General features: G+C 42.9%; 1 protein-coding gene across 1 annotated transcript in view; it reads left to right on the forward strand.

Moving 5' to 3' along the window:
- Positions 1–17,168, forward strand: part of GABRR3 (gamma-aminobutyric acid (GABA) A receptor, rho 3) — a 61,948-nt gene that overhangs the window by 15,464 nt on the left and 29,316 nt on the right. Inside the window, exon 2 of the mRNA XM_015413026.1 lies at positions 7,710–7,822. Within this exon, the coding sequence (XP_015268512.1) occupies positions 7,710–7,822 (113 nt within the window). The remainder of the gene's footprint in view (positions 1–7,709; positions 7,823–17,168) is intronic.

The following is a 17,168-nucleotide window of genomic DNA, read 5'->3' on the forward strand; positions in this document are numbered from 1 at the left end:
GAAAGAGTGCTAGTATTGATACTTGAAGATAATGGACAGATGCTTGCTTTCATTACTGTTCTTATACCAACATTGCAGTATTTCTGTGTTGCTGGATGTTGCTTATGTCATTTACCGGTATTTGTGTGAAGAAAATTGTGTATCATGGAACAAACAGAATACATTGTTACAGAAAATAAGTTACATTTTAGTGAAAACTCCGTTCTCCTGGATACTACTAAGGACAGTTATTCCACCGTCATACAATTGTAGCACCTTACGAACTGTTTTATGATTTTAATTTGTTTTACTGTTTTAATCTTGTATGATACCCTTGGTTCTGTAAGCCACCCTGTGCCTGCTTTGGCAGGGAGGGTGGGATATAAATCAATCAATCAATCAAACAAACAGGACTAAGGTCATGCCAGGGAAGTGCTTTTGAGAGGAATGTCAGGCACAAGTTCAAAAGTGTATAGAATGGACCCCCTGCAAGCTTTACACACCAGACACACAGAGATCCTCACCCTCCTCCAAAGTGCTCTCTCTGGAAAGGACAGCTACAGTGACAGAAGTCTGTGGAACAGCTCAGGAAAAAGCGAGTGACACCAAACTGACAGGGAAACTTTATCTGGGCAGACCCCCCCCCCCAGCCACACACCTGGACAGCAGCCAACAAGGCAAGCATTCCCCTTATGCTCACAACCCCCCCCCCAGTCTCCAAAGGCAGGTTCTGAAGGACAGAAAGGCAGGCATCCTCAGAGTTTTGACAGGGACTCCCCAAAGTTACCCCACGACAGCTTGCCAGGTACCCTAGCCACAAAAGACCAGTGGCAATCAGACTTTTCCATTTAGATTAATTAGTGAGGCCAGCCATCTGACAGGGGCTCCCCAAAATAACCCCACAACAGCTTGGCGGGCACCTGAGCCCCACCAGAGCAGTGGAAGTCAGAGTTTTCCATTTAAAGTGATCATAAAAAAGGTAAAGGTAAAGGTTCCCTTGCTCGAAAGCCAGTCGAATCCAACTCTAGGGTTGCAGTGCTCATCTCCGTTTCCAAGCCGAAGGGCCAGCGCTGTCCGAAGACATTTCCGTGGTCATGTGGCCGGCATGACTAAACACCAAGGCGCACAGAACGCTGTTACCTTCCCACCGAAGTGGTACCTATTTATCTACTTGCAATTTCTTGCTTTCGAACTGCTAGGTTGGCAGGAGCTGGAACTAGAGACGGGAGCTCACTCCGTCATGCGGCACACTCGGGTCTCAAACTGCTGAACTACTGACCTTCCACAGCATGCAGTTCAGCGTCTTAACCACTTGAGCCACCACAACTCCTGATCATGAGATAGGTGTTGTGTAATGAGGCCAATCTTGTTTCATAAGGTAGGGGTTTGGATCACACGAAGCTGCACTTTTATTGATTGACCTGGAAAAGGCTTTCGATAGTGTGGCATTTCCGTTTATTTATTCTGTTTTAGAGGGTATGGACTTTGGCCCAAAGTTTAAGAAACTGATCAATGCCCTGAACGCCTCTCCGACTGCAAAATTGCAAATTAATAACTTTGAAAGTGAATCTTTTCCTCTTTCTAAAGGAACAAGACAGTGTTGTCTGATGTCCCTGCTCCTTTTCGCATTAATAATAGAACCCCTAGCTACTATAATTAGGGAACATGGAAGAATTGAAGGTATCAAAATAAGCACTGTGGAGAATAAGATTAGTGTATATGCCTATGATCTAATTTTGTTTGTTTCAGACCTAAAAAATTCTATTCCAACATAAATGGATATTTTTACTCAATTTTATGCTTTCTCTGGCCTGAAGATTAATGTAAATAAGTCATGATTCCTATTAACATCCTTAGAGAAACAAAAGATCAACTAGGTTCCCAGTTCCCGTTTTCCTGGAAGGAAGTCAAATGGAGATATCTGGGGGTTCAAATTCCAGCCAAACTTGACCTTAGTGATTTGTTCCATGTTAACTTTGAAGCCCTTTATAAAGAAATCAAAAGTCAATTACAAAAGTCAATTTACAAAAACAAAGATTTTCACAAATTGATAGATTACAAATAATTAAGAGTTTTATTCTACCCAAATATTTGTCTTTATTTCAAGCTTAGCCTATACCTATTCCTAGTAAATTGATATCTAAATGGCAATCCTCATTGATAAACTTTTTGTGGTCTTATAAGTCCCGGAGAATTAAATTTAAAGTGATCTCTAGTTCTACAACACAGAGAGGTCTAAATTTTCCAAATCTCCAGCTCTATTATGAAGCTGCGATTTTGACTACACTCTTTAGAGTAATTATGGCAAACCCAGCTGGCAACATATTGAAGAAGCCTTTTGTGACAACCGTACAATCTTAGAAACTTTTTGGAATGTACGTATAAATAGAACACCTTTAATTTTTTAAAAAAATTAACCACAGAGGTTAGGGAAATTCCTACAGTGAAACCTGATGGGGTGATGTCACTTCCTAGTCTTCACCTAGAAGTGATGTTCCTGTGTTGAGCAACATTCCCTCATTCCTCCCACCCACTCTGGTTAGCAGGGGTGGGAAACAGGAGGCATTGCCAGGAGTTTTCCCACAACAAGCAGGAAAATGGCCTACCTAGCATAAGGAATGCAGAAGCTGACTACCATGGGCAGACAACTTGGAAACCTAACACCTTCAGCTGGAATGCCACCTTCTGTTGGAAGGATATATGGCATGTAACCACCTTAATGTTCCTGCTGGTCTGGAAATTCATTAGACATCTGTTCTGGGATTGCCTCTACACGCCCTCCAAGTTATGTGCAGATTAGATTTACGGGGTTCGAGTTACAGCCCCCCAAAGAGGGTGCCCCCATCCTCCATTGTTTCCGAAGGAGTATCAGGGAGCCAGGTGCTGCAGCAGCCAGTTAGTATGAGCTAGCTCACAGCTTTTTAGCCTCTGGCTCACACATTTTTGTCTTTGGGCAGGAAGGATGGCTCCAGACCAAACTAATTTATGCAGTAGCCAAATTGGTCACTCACAACTTTAATGCCAGTAGCTCACAAAGTAGAATTTCTGCTCACAAAACTCCACAGCTTAGACACAGCATTGCTTCCACCCACTTTCACACTCATGGTCTTCAGAGTCATCTGTGGCACCCACCAGCTTCGCCCCTGAATTCAGCATGACTAGAGAGACTTTGTGGCTCAGAGTCCTGAGTTGACCTACACCCAAACCCCAGCAGCAGAGAGCAAGTCACAATCAGGAGGGGTGTTAGGGCTGGGGGGTATGAAATCTGGGTCCTCACTGTCGAGGCACTCAGTAGGTAAGCCCCAGTGCTCAGCATGAGCAGAGAGACTGGGTGACTCAGAGTCCTGAGTCCACCTACTTAAACCCCAGCAGCAGAGAACAGATTACAAGAAGAAAGGGATGACACAGCATTTTATTGATGAGGGTCATGGGCAGTGTAATGTATTGAAACGGTTACATGAATCACCTCATAGGACTCCTATGTTAAGCTTCGAGCCAGACCAGGCTCCTCTGAGCGAACTTCCTATTGGTCGCTTCGTAACAGCGACCAATCAGAACTGTGCCTTTTCCCTGCGAGGGAAAGACTTTCATTGGTCCTTAACTAAGCAATCTCATTGGTTGTTATTTGTAAATAGGCGTGGCTACATTAGCCCGGTTATGTTTAAAAGGAGCATAAGCTCCCACTGTTTTCTGTTCTGGTTTCTTACTGAGTTAGTGCTTGTTCGTTACTTCCAATAAAGCTGAATCACTTGCTGAATCACTCTAAGAGTCCTTTGTTAGCGCGATCTAACAGGCAGTGTTCCCTCTAAGCTGAGTTAGTGTGAGTTAACTCACAGTTTTTTAGCCTCTGGCTCACACACTTTTGTCTTAGCTCAGGAAGGATGGCTCCAGAGCAAGCTAATTCATGCAGTAGCCCAATTGCTCACTCACAACTTTAATGCCAGTAACTCACAAAGTAGAATTTTTGCTCACAGGACTCCACAGTTTAGAGGGAGCATTTGTTATGGGGAAGAGTATTTCAGATATTCTGTTCTGTATGTAGCTAAGGAAATAAGAGATAGAAATATACAACAGGAATTATTACATCAAGAGGCAAGATGAATTTTCAGACTCAATACTATGGCACCCCAGGGCTTGAATGCCAGTTTAGATTCGAGTTGTTACTTATAAGTATTCTCTTATGTAAGCATGTGCAGTAATTATATTTTGGTATGCTGACAATATCTATGGGAAATGCTATGTATCGATGGTGAATAAAAGTGGTTAATTTTAAATTTAAAAAGCACTGGTCACTTTAAATTTGAAAATTGTAAACCTCATCTGCAACCAATCTGAATAGTAAGAGTAGGTTTTCAACATAAGGATTACACGTGGCAATTATGAGTTTAGAGCATTTCATGCCTATGAGAGAGAAGATGCAGCCAAAAAACTGAGTAAGAAGAGAATTTATGAAGTGTATTATATCAGAGAATAAACGCGCGGTGGTTGCTGGGACAGCAGCTTAGTCTGTCCTCATCTTCTGAAAATGAGTTACAATATTTTTATTGAAGCAAGCATTGGGAAGAGGAGGCAGGCGCCTATTTTAAACTGACCTGTTATCTCACCCCCATCCCCATCAACAGGGGTCATTTAGTAGAAAAAGAGGTGCAGGAGCGCATTAGCATAACTCATTAGCATAACTTATTTGCATATGCCACACCCCCTGACATCACTGGAAGTATGTCAGAAGGCAACGCCCACTGCTCAGGCTCTGCTCCAAAAATCTCCAGGTATTTCCCAACTCAGAGCTGCCAAGCCTACCCTCCTTTTTGTTTTGTTCGAACTTTGGGAAAGAAAGAAAGAAAGAAAGAAAGAAAGAAAGAAAGAAAGAGAGAGAGAGAGAGAGAGAGAGAGAGAGAGAGAGAGAGAGAGAGAGAGAAAGAAAGAAAGAAAGAAAGAAAGAAAGAAAGAAAGAAAGAAAGAAAGAAAGAAAGAAAGAAAGGCAGGCTAGACCTCAAGGGCATCCAAGGAAGCTGATGGGCAGTAGGTTCAGAATGGACAAAAGGAAATGCTGCTTTACACAGAGAGTGATTAAAATGTGGAACTTTCTGCCAGAGGATGTCGTGATGGCCACAGGAATAAATTGCTTTAGAGGGGGATAAATTCATGAAGGATAAGTCTATCAGTGGCTACTAGCCATTCAAGTCCAATGGCACCTTTAAGACCAGAAAAGTTTTATTCAAGGTATAAGCTTTTGGTTAAACTTTTTTGGTCTTAAAGGTGCCACTGGACTTGAACTGAAGAGTAATGAATGACCTGATTCTTCATGTTATGAGATATATACAGAGAATAATACTGCTGTCAAAACTTAAAGAAACTATAAATGGAATCCAGTTTGGACTTGGCTTTATGGAGTAGGCAGTTATAGGTTACCTTTGTACCTCGACAACCACGTCATGGGATTCACAGCCCCTTTTGGCTTTGGATGCAGAAGCCAGCCTCTTAGGCTTTGGAGCTGGAGTACTTGAAGAACCACTTTGTCCCATACTATCCAGCCTGCCAGTGAAGATCTTCTTCTCAAGCTCTGCTGTTTGTGCCCCTGTCTGCAGAGGTTAGGCAGGTGGCAACCACAGACAGGGCTTTTTCCAGTGATGATGCCTTGCCTTACTCTTTGAGGCTTGTGTGGCGCCTATCTTTTTCTGTAGGTGCCAAGCCAAAACATTTCATTTTCCCCAGGCTTAAGTAAGTATTCCATTTTTTAAAGCTGATTTCATGGGCTGTTTCTTGAAGCTGCTTTTATGTCCTGTCTTGTTTTTAATGGCTTGTGTGATTCTGTTTTATTGAGCAGGTCTTTGGTAAGGTGGCGTACAAGTTTTCTAGATTTTGTTTAAAAATAATATTTAAAATAGTAGTCTTTCATAGTCACCGATACTATTGTCTTCCAATAATTTCTATACCTATAGGTACACTGTCAGTACTGGCTTTCTGTAAGGATGCTTCCAAAATTTTCCACATCTTAAGGTTTAAACTACCTGCCCTTGAAACCAAAGTGCAATTGTTCTCCATTGTTCTGCTTTTAAAAATGGCTGAATTATACCTGTGTATGTGCAACTTGTTGCAGCATTCAGTTCCTTCAGTTGACATGCCTCTAATTCCATCCATGTATACTTTGCAAAACACACCCACCCATGTCAGTATGTTCTACTTTTTCAGGGCGGTGTGGGGTGATACTTTATCAGTGCTTTGGAGTGCATGGGCTCGTCAGCAGCACCCCCCACCAAAAAAATCTTGATACCATCCTAATATCATATTGCCTTGCTATTTAAAATTTAAAATAAATAAATAAATTGGTGTTTGCTATTTTATTTTTGGCTTTAACAGAAACTGTTTTTAACTATTATTATAAGCAACCTTGAACCATGAGAAAAGCTGGAATATAAATTTCTAAATGAAGAATAAATAAATAAATACGAATTTGTCCAACATTGGAAGACATGAGATGTAAAACTCTTCTGTTCAAAATCAATCACTTTTCTTAGATACACAAGAATCAGCATGGAGAAATTACAGTTTTTCACTTTATATTTTTCACTTAACTTTTTCCTGTTTGAAAAACATAGTATAAGCTCACAACTAAGACAAAAACTCACCTTTAAGGATTATTGAATAATATGGACTAAATCCCCATCTCAGATGAAGTGTGAGCTCAGCTACTCTAATTCTTAACAATTTACCCCTTGTTATACCTTGTTAATGAGGTGTAAACAAGGTGGTGGGGGCACACACACACACAAACACACAGAGGGGCAGAGAGAGACACACAGAGAGGGGCAGACACACACACACAAACACACAGGTGGCAGAGAGACACACACAGAAGGGCAGAGAGAGACACACACACAAACACAGAGAGGGGCAGAGAGAGACACATACACAGAGGTGGGGGGGGGCTCTGCAGGCCTTTTCCTGCCTGTTTGCATTGGTGGGTGGGCAGGGAGAGGCGTGCGGGGGGCTCTGCAGGTCTTTTCCTGCCCGTCCGCATCGGCGGTTGGGAAGGGAGAGGCATGGGGGGGCTCTGAAGACATTTCCCTGCCCGTCCGCATCGGCGGGCGGGGAGAGGTGCGGGGGAGGCTTACTTTGCAGCTGGGATCTGGGGCGGGGCTTGCGGGGCTCCTTCCTGCCAGAGCACCGCACTAGTGCGCTCCGGCACGAAATGACCCCTGCCCATCAATGACCAGAGGGGACTTAGCAACCCTTTCAGAGGTGTTAAACTCATTTGTTATGAGGGCCAAATCTGACAAACTAGTCCTCCTCGCCCTTTATAGTTGCCAACTCTGGGTTGGGCAAATCCCTGGAGATCTGGGGAGGGCATGCATTTGGGACCCAGGGGAGGGCATGCATTTGGGAAACGAAGGGACTTTAGCAGGGGGTATGATACCCTAATATATGCCCTTCCAGTCCACATTTGAACTGGTTTGCCCTCAGCTGCTCGTGGGTCAGATAAGAGCTCTGGACAGGCCGCTTCCAGCCCCCAGGCCATATGTTTGACATGTCTGCTTTACATCATTCCACTGCTCTGTGTAATTTTGTGATCTTAGTAGGCCATAACCTAATTTAATTGTTTTATCTGCAATGATCCTTTGAATGTTTTTAATTCTAATTGCAGTGTTTTCATTGCATCTTGAGAGAACGACTTGAGAGTACTTACTATGTATAGATTTTTTAATTAATCAAATAATTTTTTAATGCAGCAAACGAGAACTTAGGATGAGGAAACTAGACAGCACCAAAGTGCGGCCCATGAAATCGGAACAGCTTCTCCGCATAGAGGACCATGATTTTGCACTGAGGCCTAGCTTTGGAGGTAAGAGTTGTTGCATTTGGTTTTCCATGCTAGTTAATTGTTTCTTCTTGTGTAGTACGCTATTCAGTCCCCAGCGAACTAGGTCATTTAAAAATGGGTTAGCATGCTTTACGGTATGCTGCTTTCTCCGTACTTTAAACTGAAAACAACATTAGACGGTACATGCATTGACAGAGCCGTCCTAAGCAAAATTACACCCTTGTAAGACTACTGAAGTTAGTATTAGTATTACACAAGCGGGAACCTGCTTCTATGTTCCCCCTCCCCCATATTTCACTTTCCCTTTCTTGAAAGCCCTCATAGCCTCTCCCTTTTCCTGCCTCCTTCCATCTGCCCCTGTCTACAGCTTTCTTTCTCTCCCCCAGCAGCCACTACCTAGGAAAACTATGGTCCAATTGTGTGGTGGTGGGCACTGCACCAGGCCCACTAATATTGTAGGAAACCCTCAAGGACTTGTGAGGGGGCACTTCCCTTTACCTTGCACCCCTTCCCCATACTATTTCCTCTTGCCCTCCTCCTGGCAAACCCCATATCCTCTCCCTGTCCCTCATTCTCTCCTTCTAAGCCATTCATCAGCCTACCTTTTATCTACTTCCCATCTTCAGCTATATTTATGATTTATTTACTTCATTTTTACCTCACCTTTCTCCGCAGTGGGGACCAAAGCAGCTTGTTATTCTCCTCTCGTTTTTTAAATCCTCACAATAATCCCATTTGGTAAGTTAGGCTGAAAGTACTTGATTAACCTAAAATCACCTAGTAAGCCTCCACAGGAAGATGGTGATTTGAACCTGGGGCTCTGAAGGTCTAACTGCTACATCACACTGGCTTTCATATGGTGGCTGCTGTTGAACAGTAGCAAGCTGCTAGGCCTAGTTGAGTCATGCAGATCCAGTGATATCAAGTCACCCAGTGGTTACTTCTAGACCTAAGGTTGCCAACCTCCAGGTGGGACCTGGAGACCTCCCCTCAATTTACAATATCTCCAGATGACAGAGATATGTTCCCCTGGAGAAAATGACTGCTTTGGAGAGTGGACTCTATGGCATTATATCTGGCTGAGGCCTCTCCCCTCCCCAAACCCCGACCTCCTCAGATTCTACCCAAAATCTCCAAGAATTTTCTGGAGTTGGCAAACCTAGCCAAGCCCTGATGAGTCTTTCCTCAAAGGCCAAAACAGCCCTAGAAAGGACCCTGCTCCCTCCCCCTGACTTTTACTCACTAAAACTCAGCCTGGAATGCTGTGGTTGCCTAGCAACAGATACTGAGGCAATCTGCTTGTTGAGGCTTACAGGCGTTTCTTATCATTTGGGGTGTTTTAAAACCACCCAATGTAATTTTTGTAGATCTCAGATTTTTCTGCAAACCTAGGGCATTTTTCAGATTTGTAGAAAGATCTGTCCTGCCTGTTCACAGCTCCAGTCATCGGATTTAAGTATCCTCAGTTTTCACCAACTTCGCTATTAGAATATAAGATTTTACAGCTGGGAATGATTAAGAAGGAATACCATGAATGATTAGTTATCAACTCATTTTATTTTAGTTTTACTGTTACAGATAGCGTTTTTTCTTTGAAGCCAATGCAAATAGAATAGGGTTGGGTTTTCCCCACTGTCAAGTCACAGCTGACTTATGACGTCCCCTTGAGGGTTTTAAGGCAAAAGACATTCAGAGGTGGTTTGCCATTGTTTGCCTCTGTGTAGTGACCCTGGTATTCCTTGGTGGTCTCCCATTTAAACACTGATGATGGCTGACCCTGCTTAGCTTCCAAAGTCTGACAAGATCAGGTTAGCCTGGGGTATCCAGGTCAGCCCTAGTAGCAATTACTTAATTACTGGAAATGAGCAAATTTCTTTTGGGGTATTTAAGGGAGTTATCACTTCCTGATTATGTCTAATTAGCATATGAAAAAGAAATTGAAATCTATTCTGAAAAGATAACTATTGGAGTTTGGCTGGCTGTTTTATTTTGCTCCATGATTTTGCTTCCTCCAGCTTTGCTTCACTTCATTGCACTTGTATGATAAAAGCATTAGGTGTGAAATTAATAATTTGCATCTAGAGATAGGAATTCTTCATGGGGTGATATAAGGAGTAATTTATATTGGTTCAGGTCATCATATATGTGTGTGTGTATATATATTTCTATCCTGCTCTTCTTCCAAGGAACTCAGGATAATATACATGATTCTCCTCTCTGCCATTTTATCCTCACAACAACCCTATAAAATAGGTTAGGCTGAGAGGAGGAGGGGAAGGTCCAAGATCATCCAGTGAGCTTTAATGTAGGGAACTGAATCTGGGTTTTACCACTCCAGCATTCTACTACAGTTTATGCATTGCATTTGTATCTGCCCATCTGTATCCAGAGGAGCTCAGGAAAGTATACATGGAGAACCTGTCCATCTCACCTACTCCTGTCCATTGCGGGAAAGTGCAAAACTTTGCAAGACCAACTAAGCTCAGTATGCTGTGCTGATGATTCATATAAGAGGACTGGCTTGCGGGAACAGTCAAACATCTTTTACCCTAATATTTTGGAGCAGCACAATTTTGGGAGGATAATTCCAGGGGTTAGCCATGTCACTCTGTTGCAGCAAAGATAAAAAGGGATCTTGTAGTACCTTAAAGACTAACAGCATTTTATTCCAGCATTAGCTCCCATGTGCTCTTGTAATTCTGTAATTCCAACCATGGGCTGGAATGTAATTTTGGTAGTCTTCAAGGTGCCACAAGATTTTGGGAGGAGTATACTATATGCTTTTGTGATCATACCACTGAAATTGATACCCAAATCTTATACCCCAGTATCAGAATACTCAGGTAGAATCATATATATATATAATTCTCCGAATGCGTTGGCCATTTCCAGCTCTCCCATTGGCTGTGCTATGCACTCCATTAGCCATTGGCCCATCAACTGCCACTCAAGAGTAATCCTCTTCCCCACCCACTGCCGCCTCAGCCACTGTTCCCTGTCAGAATAACTGCCAAAATGGCTGTCTCTTCTGACGAAGACACTTCTCCTGCTTGGCTCCTGTGGGACTAACTTTTCCCTCAGTGGCTGTTGCTAGGCAACCAAGCTTGGTTCTGTTACTAAAAAGGCAAAACCAGGAGGCCTTTTCCAGGCCTTTGTAGGGAACTCATTGGGGCCAGTCCTGACTGGCTCCAGGTTGGGAAATTCCTGGAGATTTTGTGGTGCAGTCTACAGAAGCCAGGGTCTGGGGAGGGGAGAGGCCTCAGCTGAATAGAATGCCATCGAGTCCACCCTCCAATTTCTCCAGGGGGAGAGAGAGATCTGTTGTCTGGAGTTCAGTTGTAATACCAGGTGATACCAAAGCCAGTGTAGCATAGCAGTTAGCACTTCAGAGAAGGGTCTGCCAGACCCAGGTTCTTACTGTGGAAGCTAAGTGGGTGATTTTGGACCAGTCACAGACATTCAGCCTAATCTATCTCACAAGGTTGTTGTGCAGATCAGAATGGGGAGAGGAGAATGATGTAAGCTGCTTTGGTCCCCACTGCAGAGAAAGACTGTAGTTATCCTCCTAGGTAACCATTGTTGCCAATCTCCAGGTGAGGGCTGGAGATCACTCAGAATCACAACTGCTCTCCAGATGGCAGAGATCAGTCCCCCTGGCGAAAACCGTGGACTCTGTGTTTGTATACCCTGCTGAGATGGCCTCCCTATGACAGCCAATGTGACGTAGCAGTCAGGGCTTCAGAGCAGTGTTGAGGCTACAGGTGTGTGTGGGGGAGATGGAAAGCTGAAGTCAGAGGGGCAGATAAAGGTAAGTTGACGGTTGGCTGGGAAGGAGATAGGGTTGCCAACTCCAGGTTGGGAAATTCTTGGGGATTTGAGGAGTGGGGCATGGAGAGGGTGAGGAGGAGGGAGTGGGACCTCAGACAGCTACAATGCCATAGACTCCACCCTCCAAACCAGCCATTTCCTCATGAGGAACAATTGTTGCCAATCTCCAGGTGAGGGATGGAGATCATTCAGAATTACAACTGCTCTCCAGGAGGGAGGGGGGAGGAGATGGAAAGCTGAAGTCAGAGGGGCAGATAAAGGTAGGTTGATTGGCTGGGAAGGAGATAGGGTTGCCATCTCCAGGTTGGGAAATTCATGGAAATTTGAGGAGTGGAGCCTAGAGAGGGTGAGGTTTGAGGAGGGGTGGGACCTCAAACAAGTACAGTGCCATAGAATCCACTCTCCAAACCAGCCATTTCCTCCTGGGGAACCACTGCTGCCAATCTCCAGATGAAGGCTGGAAATCACTCAGAACTACAGCTGGAGCAAACAGTGGACTCTGTGTCATTATATGTTTCTGATGTCACCACAGCAAATCGACGCTGAGTGCCCAAGGCCAGGGCACCCGCCCAGAGCCTCTTTCTAGCGCTCGTTGTATTTATTTCCACAACAGACCTTATTCTAGTAAGATATAATCTTCTTAATAGGAAATTAGAAAAATGTACTTTTCTATTAAGGCTACAGCTGAATAATTCCATTAAAATCAAAGGAATGCAATTAGCAGTAACAGTCTCTCTCTGTGTGTTGGTTTTCCTCAGTTACTAATGAGATGGTAAGTTTCAATAATTAATTGTTTACTAATCTTTTTTTTTAGACCCACCAGAGGGGATTTTTTATTGCATTTTTTAATAGACTACACACTACAATGAAAAATTGGGAAGGGGTAACTACATCTAGGGAGAAAGGAAAGAAAACCACTACTAACTAAAACCCCAAGTATAGGAGATCATAACAATAGTTTATATAAGTGTTAATCTTAAATTGCTAGTATTACTTTGAACATAGTCGGTTATGCTAATTTTTTTTATCTTTTTATGCAATGTTTTAACTGTTTAAGAGAACCCCCAGAGCATCCCATAATAAAACTAAAGTTTTAAGGCACAATTCAGAGTCCTTCAGCCTTCATTTTCTCTTATCTTTTGTAATCCTCAATTTAAATGTACGCTTGGGGGCAGCTGCTCCCTTATCGGAAAGAGAGTCCTTGTCGGAAGACACTGAATCCAATTCGCCACTGGATTTGCTGTCATCTTCTTCCTTCTCAACCTTGGCTGTCTCTCCCAGCTGCACTCTCAGGAACTCACGTACTTTGGAGACAGAATCAATCCTTTCTTTTTTAACGTGTAGTTTGAAAATGATGCCTTCTGGAATTAACCATCTGTAGACAATGCTGTTTGTAGAAAAAGGATTAAGTCTTTATATTTCTTTCTCTTTTGTCTTATTTCAAATGGAATGTCTTTTAGAATCCTGATGGTATTGTCCCCGATTTGCAAGGGTGTTTCTGTAGTTGCTTTCAGGATAGAATCCCTCACATGTCGCTTTGAGAATCTGGCCACTATTTCCCCAGGCAGATTATTCTTTTTGATGTACACGGAATAGGACCTATAGACCACATCCATTTTGCTTGCAAGATACTCCGCTTTCAAATCTGTAACTGGGGCTAATGCTTCACTCAGGAGTTGCTTTAGATTCTCACCTTTTAATTCTGGAACCCCTTGAAACCGTAGGACCAAATTTGCTTTCTCCATTTGCAGCTGTAAAAGTTATGATTCTTCCAAAGCTTGTTTCTTTTCCAGCTTTTGCCCCTTTTTCTTGACTTTTTTAGTGTTGGCGTCCATTTCCTTCACCTTCTCAGCTGTTTGCTCCATTATTTTTAAAGTCTCAGTCAGTTGGAGCTGCTGAGTTGCAAGATTCTGGTTTAGAGTTGTCAGCTCTTGCTTGATGTTGGTCATCTGGTCCAGCAGAGGGTGCAAGGAATCTGCCAACATTTTGGAGAACTCATTGACCTCTTTCAGTTGAGGGCTCAAGATCCCGACTGGTTTCACTTTTGCTGGTTTGTCTTTTTCTGCCCTCTTCCGCGCCATCTTTATGGATTGTTTACTTTTATGAAAACTTGCTAAAGTCTCTAAAATACGCCCATATGCTTAGCCGCGCTCTGGTAAGTCTCTCAAAACAGATTTCAACGCTTTTTCTTCCATTCCCCCCTTAGGATTTAGTTGTTTAGTTCATGCGCATGGGAGGGGCCCCTCCCCTGCTCGCTTTTTTCGCCATTCCCAGAGGGTAGCTTTCTTTTTAAATTCTCATATTTGCTTTAACTCGACTCACTGTTCATTGTTGGTCATACGACCTCGCTCGGCACACTTCAAAATGTTCGATCTCCAACACTTGTTCCAGTCAGCGGCTCTAGATCCATACGGACACTCAGCGGCAGGACTGTCGGGGTTGAGGGGCACCTCAATTCCCCAGCATCACGCTGGTAAAGAGGTCACCCCTCAAAAGCCCCATGGCTAGGAGCCTTTTGCCAAGGCTCCGGGGGGGGGGTAGCGACCCATCGCCCCCCCTCCTTTCTGCTGGTGCGCAGATCACATCTCCAGGAGGTCCGGGAGATGCGTCCGCCAGCGTGTCACCATAAACCGGAAGTCCAATTGTTTACCAATCTTAAACAGCAATGAAATGGCTATGATTAAAAATGTCACAGTCTATGTGTGACCTGGTTTAAAAAGTTATGTAACATCCATTTGTTTCTATTATATTCCTTACAGACCATCCAGGAAAACAAACTGAATTTTCCTAAAAGGTTTTAAATATAGAAAATGCAGAAATAAGTTTTATGTTTGTTGGTAAATACCACAAGAACATCTGTCACACCAATCACTAATGCCTTGATTTCCTGCCCAAGCCTGCAATCCAATGAGGTACTTGTTTCCAGGTGGCAGCTGTAGCCATCTCATGTATCCCAGTGGAGTCCAGGCATTCCAATGAGGTTGCTGTTTTGGTGTTGTGTTATAGCGCTATAGCGCCATAGCACTCTAAAATGAACGTTCGAAAAGAAAAAGGACGGAGATCACTCACGCAGGCGAAAAAGGGTGGGAAAACAAAGCTACCCAGGAGGAAGCGCTATGGGGCATTTTACACAGCACCCCATAGCACTTCAGAAATGGTATAGAAAAGTGGAGACCGCTTGGAAGCAGTTTGCAGGTAAAACAGTTCAGCCACATTTCCTGAACAGGACTGAAGCATTTCTATCTGAAAGTGAAAATATATTCCGGTAGGGAACTGTTATGTCTGAAATGTCAGACCAGAAACCATTAGGGAACAGTTCCTGAACCGGAATATATCGGCTGTCTGAAATTCCCCAATATCAGAGTGGAGAGACAGTAGACACGAGGGCCTGAGGCTCCCATTGGCTAAGCTGCTCTTCTAAGGATCTCTGGTTGCCAACTGGCTGAATTATTTCAGATGCTAGAGCAATTAAAGAAGGAGGAGCAGAAAAGCAAGACCCTAGGACAGGGTGAGGCAAGAGCCTGAGAGAAAACAGGTCCAAGGAAGTAAACGTCACTAGAAAAAATGTGAGATGAGAGAGGGAATGGTTCAGAGGACTGAGGGGAGGAGTATGAGAAAAACTGGGAGCCCATGACTGAAAGCTGCAGCAAAGAGCAGATGTTTAACTGAAGAATAAAACGTATACAATAATTTTAAATAGCAGCTAGGACGTTGCCTGAATAACTATATTTCTGATTCCCCCAAGTGCCAAATTTACATTTAATTTTCTTGCTATGTATGTTGTTCTTTCTGTCTCTGGTCATAGCAGTACCTGATGACGGTTTCCCCATTTTGTGATTACATATGAATATATTAATGTATGCCACATTCATAGGACCTGACGTTTTGCCAGCAGCTGTGACTGGCATCCTCAGAGATATAACACAGAAAGATGGAGTACTCTCTGTGGCGGGGTTTCAGCACAGCACTATCAGTATCTCCCAGGAGTTGCTCCTGAAGGAGAGCCGAACCATCTGGTTTGTAGGTCATGGGGGAGCCCACGATTTTAGGAGACCCCAGGAGAAGGGTCTCCACTGCAGAGAGCTCAACGTAGAAGCTCTCCCCAGGTGGCAGCTGTGGGGGTTGAGCTCTCATCATCAGTCATGAGGTTCTTGTTGAGTCAACAGAAAATGGCATTAAATAAAACCTCTCACAGTTACAATTGTAGAATCACAAGTATTATCACTCAGCTTGCTTAAAGTGACAGTCTACAATACAAAGACGCTGATAATTACAGAGTCTGGTTTAACTCAATGTGCCTGTTAAATTATTTTTCAAATCTGCAAAAAACTATTTCTTAAGGGTAAAACACCTCTGTCAGAGAATCATGAGGTCCCACAAAAATAGGCATTAAGTATAACCTTCAACAGTTACAATTACACACTACCAAATGCTACTACACAGTTCATTTAAAGAGACAGCCCACATTAAAAAATATTATTAAAATGCTGATAATTCCAGAGTCAGTTTAATCCATGCAGTGTAACTGTGTTTAAGGTGTAAATCCTTAAAATGTAAAATTAGGGGTGCCTCCATAATTTATTTAATTTAATTTTTAATTCTAGAGTGGTGCTCAATGATTCTCATTATAATAGACGTATTTATGCCAATATGGATCAATTTGCAGGGACACATGGTCAATTAGACAACTTTCTAGGTTTTACAATTAGTAAAATGCATAAACTTAATTCTGTGTTGTCCATTAGGATGAATAAACTGTTTTCCTTCCATTGCCATGTAGCACACCCTACAACCTCCACATTTGTAATGTCCTTGAGCAGTAGTGGGGTTTGTAGCCATGCCTGCATATCAGAATGAATAATTATGTCCCTTATACTACTTCTTTTTAAAAAAATATTCGTGGCCTTTCTAGACATCCAGGAATATGAGACATTAAGTGCCAGTGCTTATTTATTGTCCTTTTTATAGCATATGCTAAACTAGAATGTTCTAAAGCAAAAGAGAAAACTTTAGATGGAGGATGTATATGCTCCACTAGCAAAGTAGAGCTTTCTATTTTTTTGGCTTTCATTTTGCCTACATAAACCACTTCTTTAGGATAGCCTCTGGACTCTAGTTGGTTTTCCAATATACTGGCACCAGACAAATATTCCTGTTCCTCTGTGGAATTTTTTTTTAATCTTAAAACTGCACAAATGGGAGATTTTGTCTCAATCAAGGGATGAAATAAATCAAATTTTAAATTGGATTTTTTATCTGTATATTTGGTTTGTTGTTGTTCAGTCGCACAGTCGAGTCCGACTCTTCGCGACCCCATGGACCAGTTCATGCCAGGCCTTCCTGTCTTTCGCCGTCCTCCGAAGTTTGCTCAATGTCATGTTTGTTGCATCTATGACACTGTCTAACCATCTCATAGATTTTACATTCCAGGTTCCTATGTGGTATTGTTCTTTGCAGCATCAGACTTTCCTTTCACCATCAGACACATCCACAACTGAGCATCCTTTCGGCTTTGGCCCAGCCGCTTCACTCTTACTCA

Source organism: Gekko japonicus, unplaced genomic scaffold, assembly GCF_001447785.1.
Source record: "Gekko japonicus isolate JY-2015 unplaced genomic scaffold, Gekko_japonicus_V1.1 scaffold2497, whole genome shotgun sequence".
Classification (NCBI taxonomy): domain Eukaryota; kingdom Metazoa; phylum Chordata; class Lepidosauria; order Squamata; family Gekkonidae; genus Gekko; species Gekko japonicus.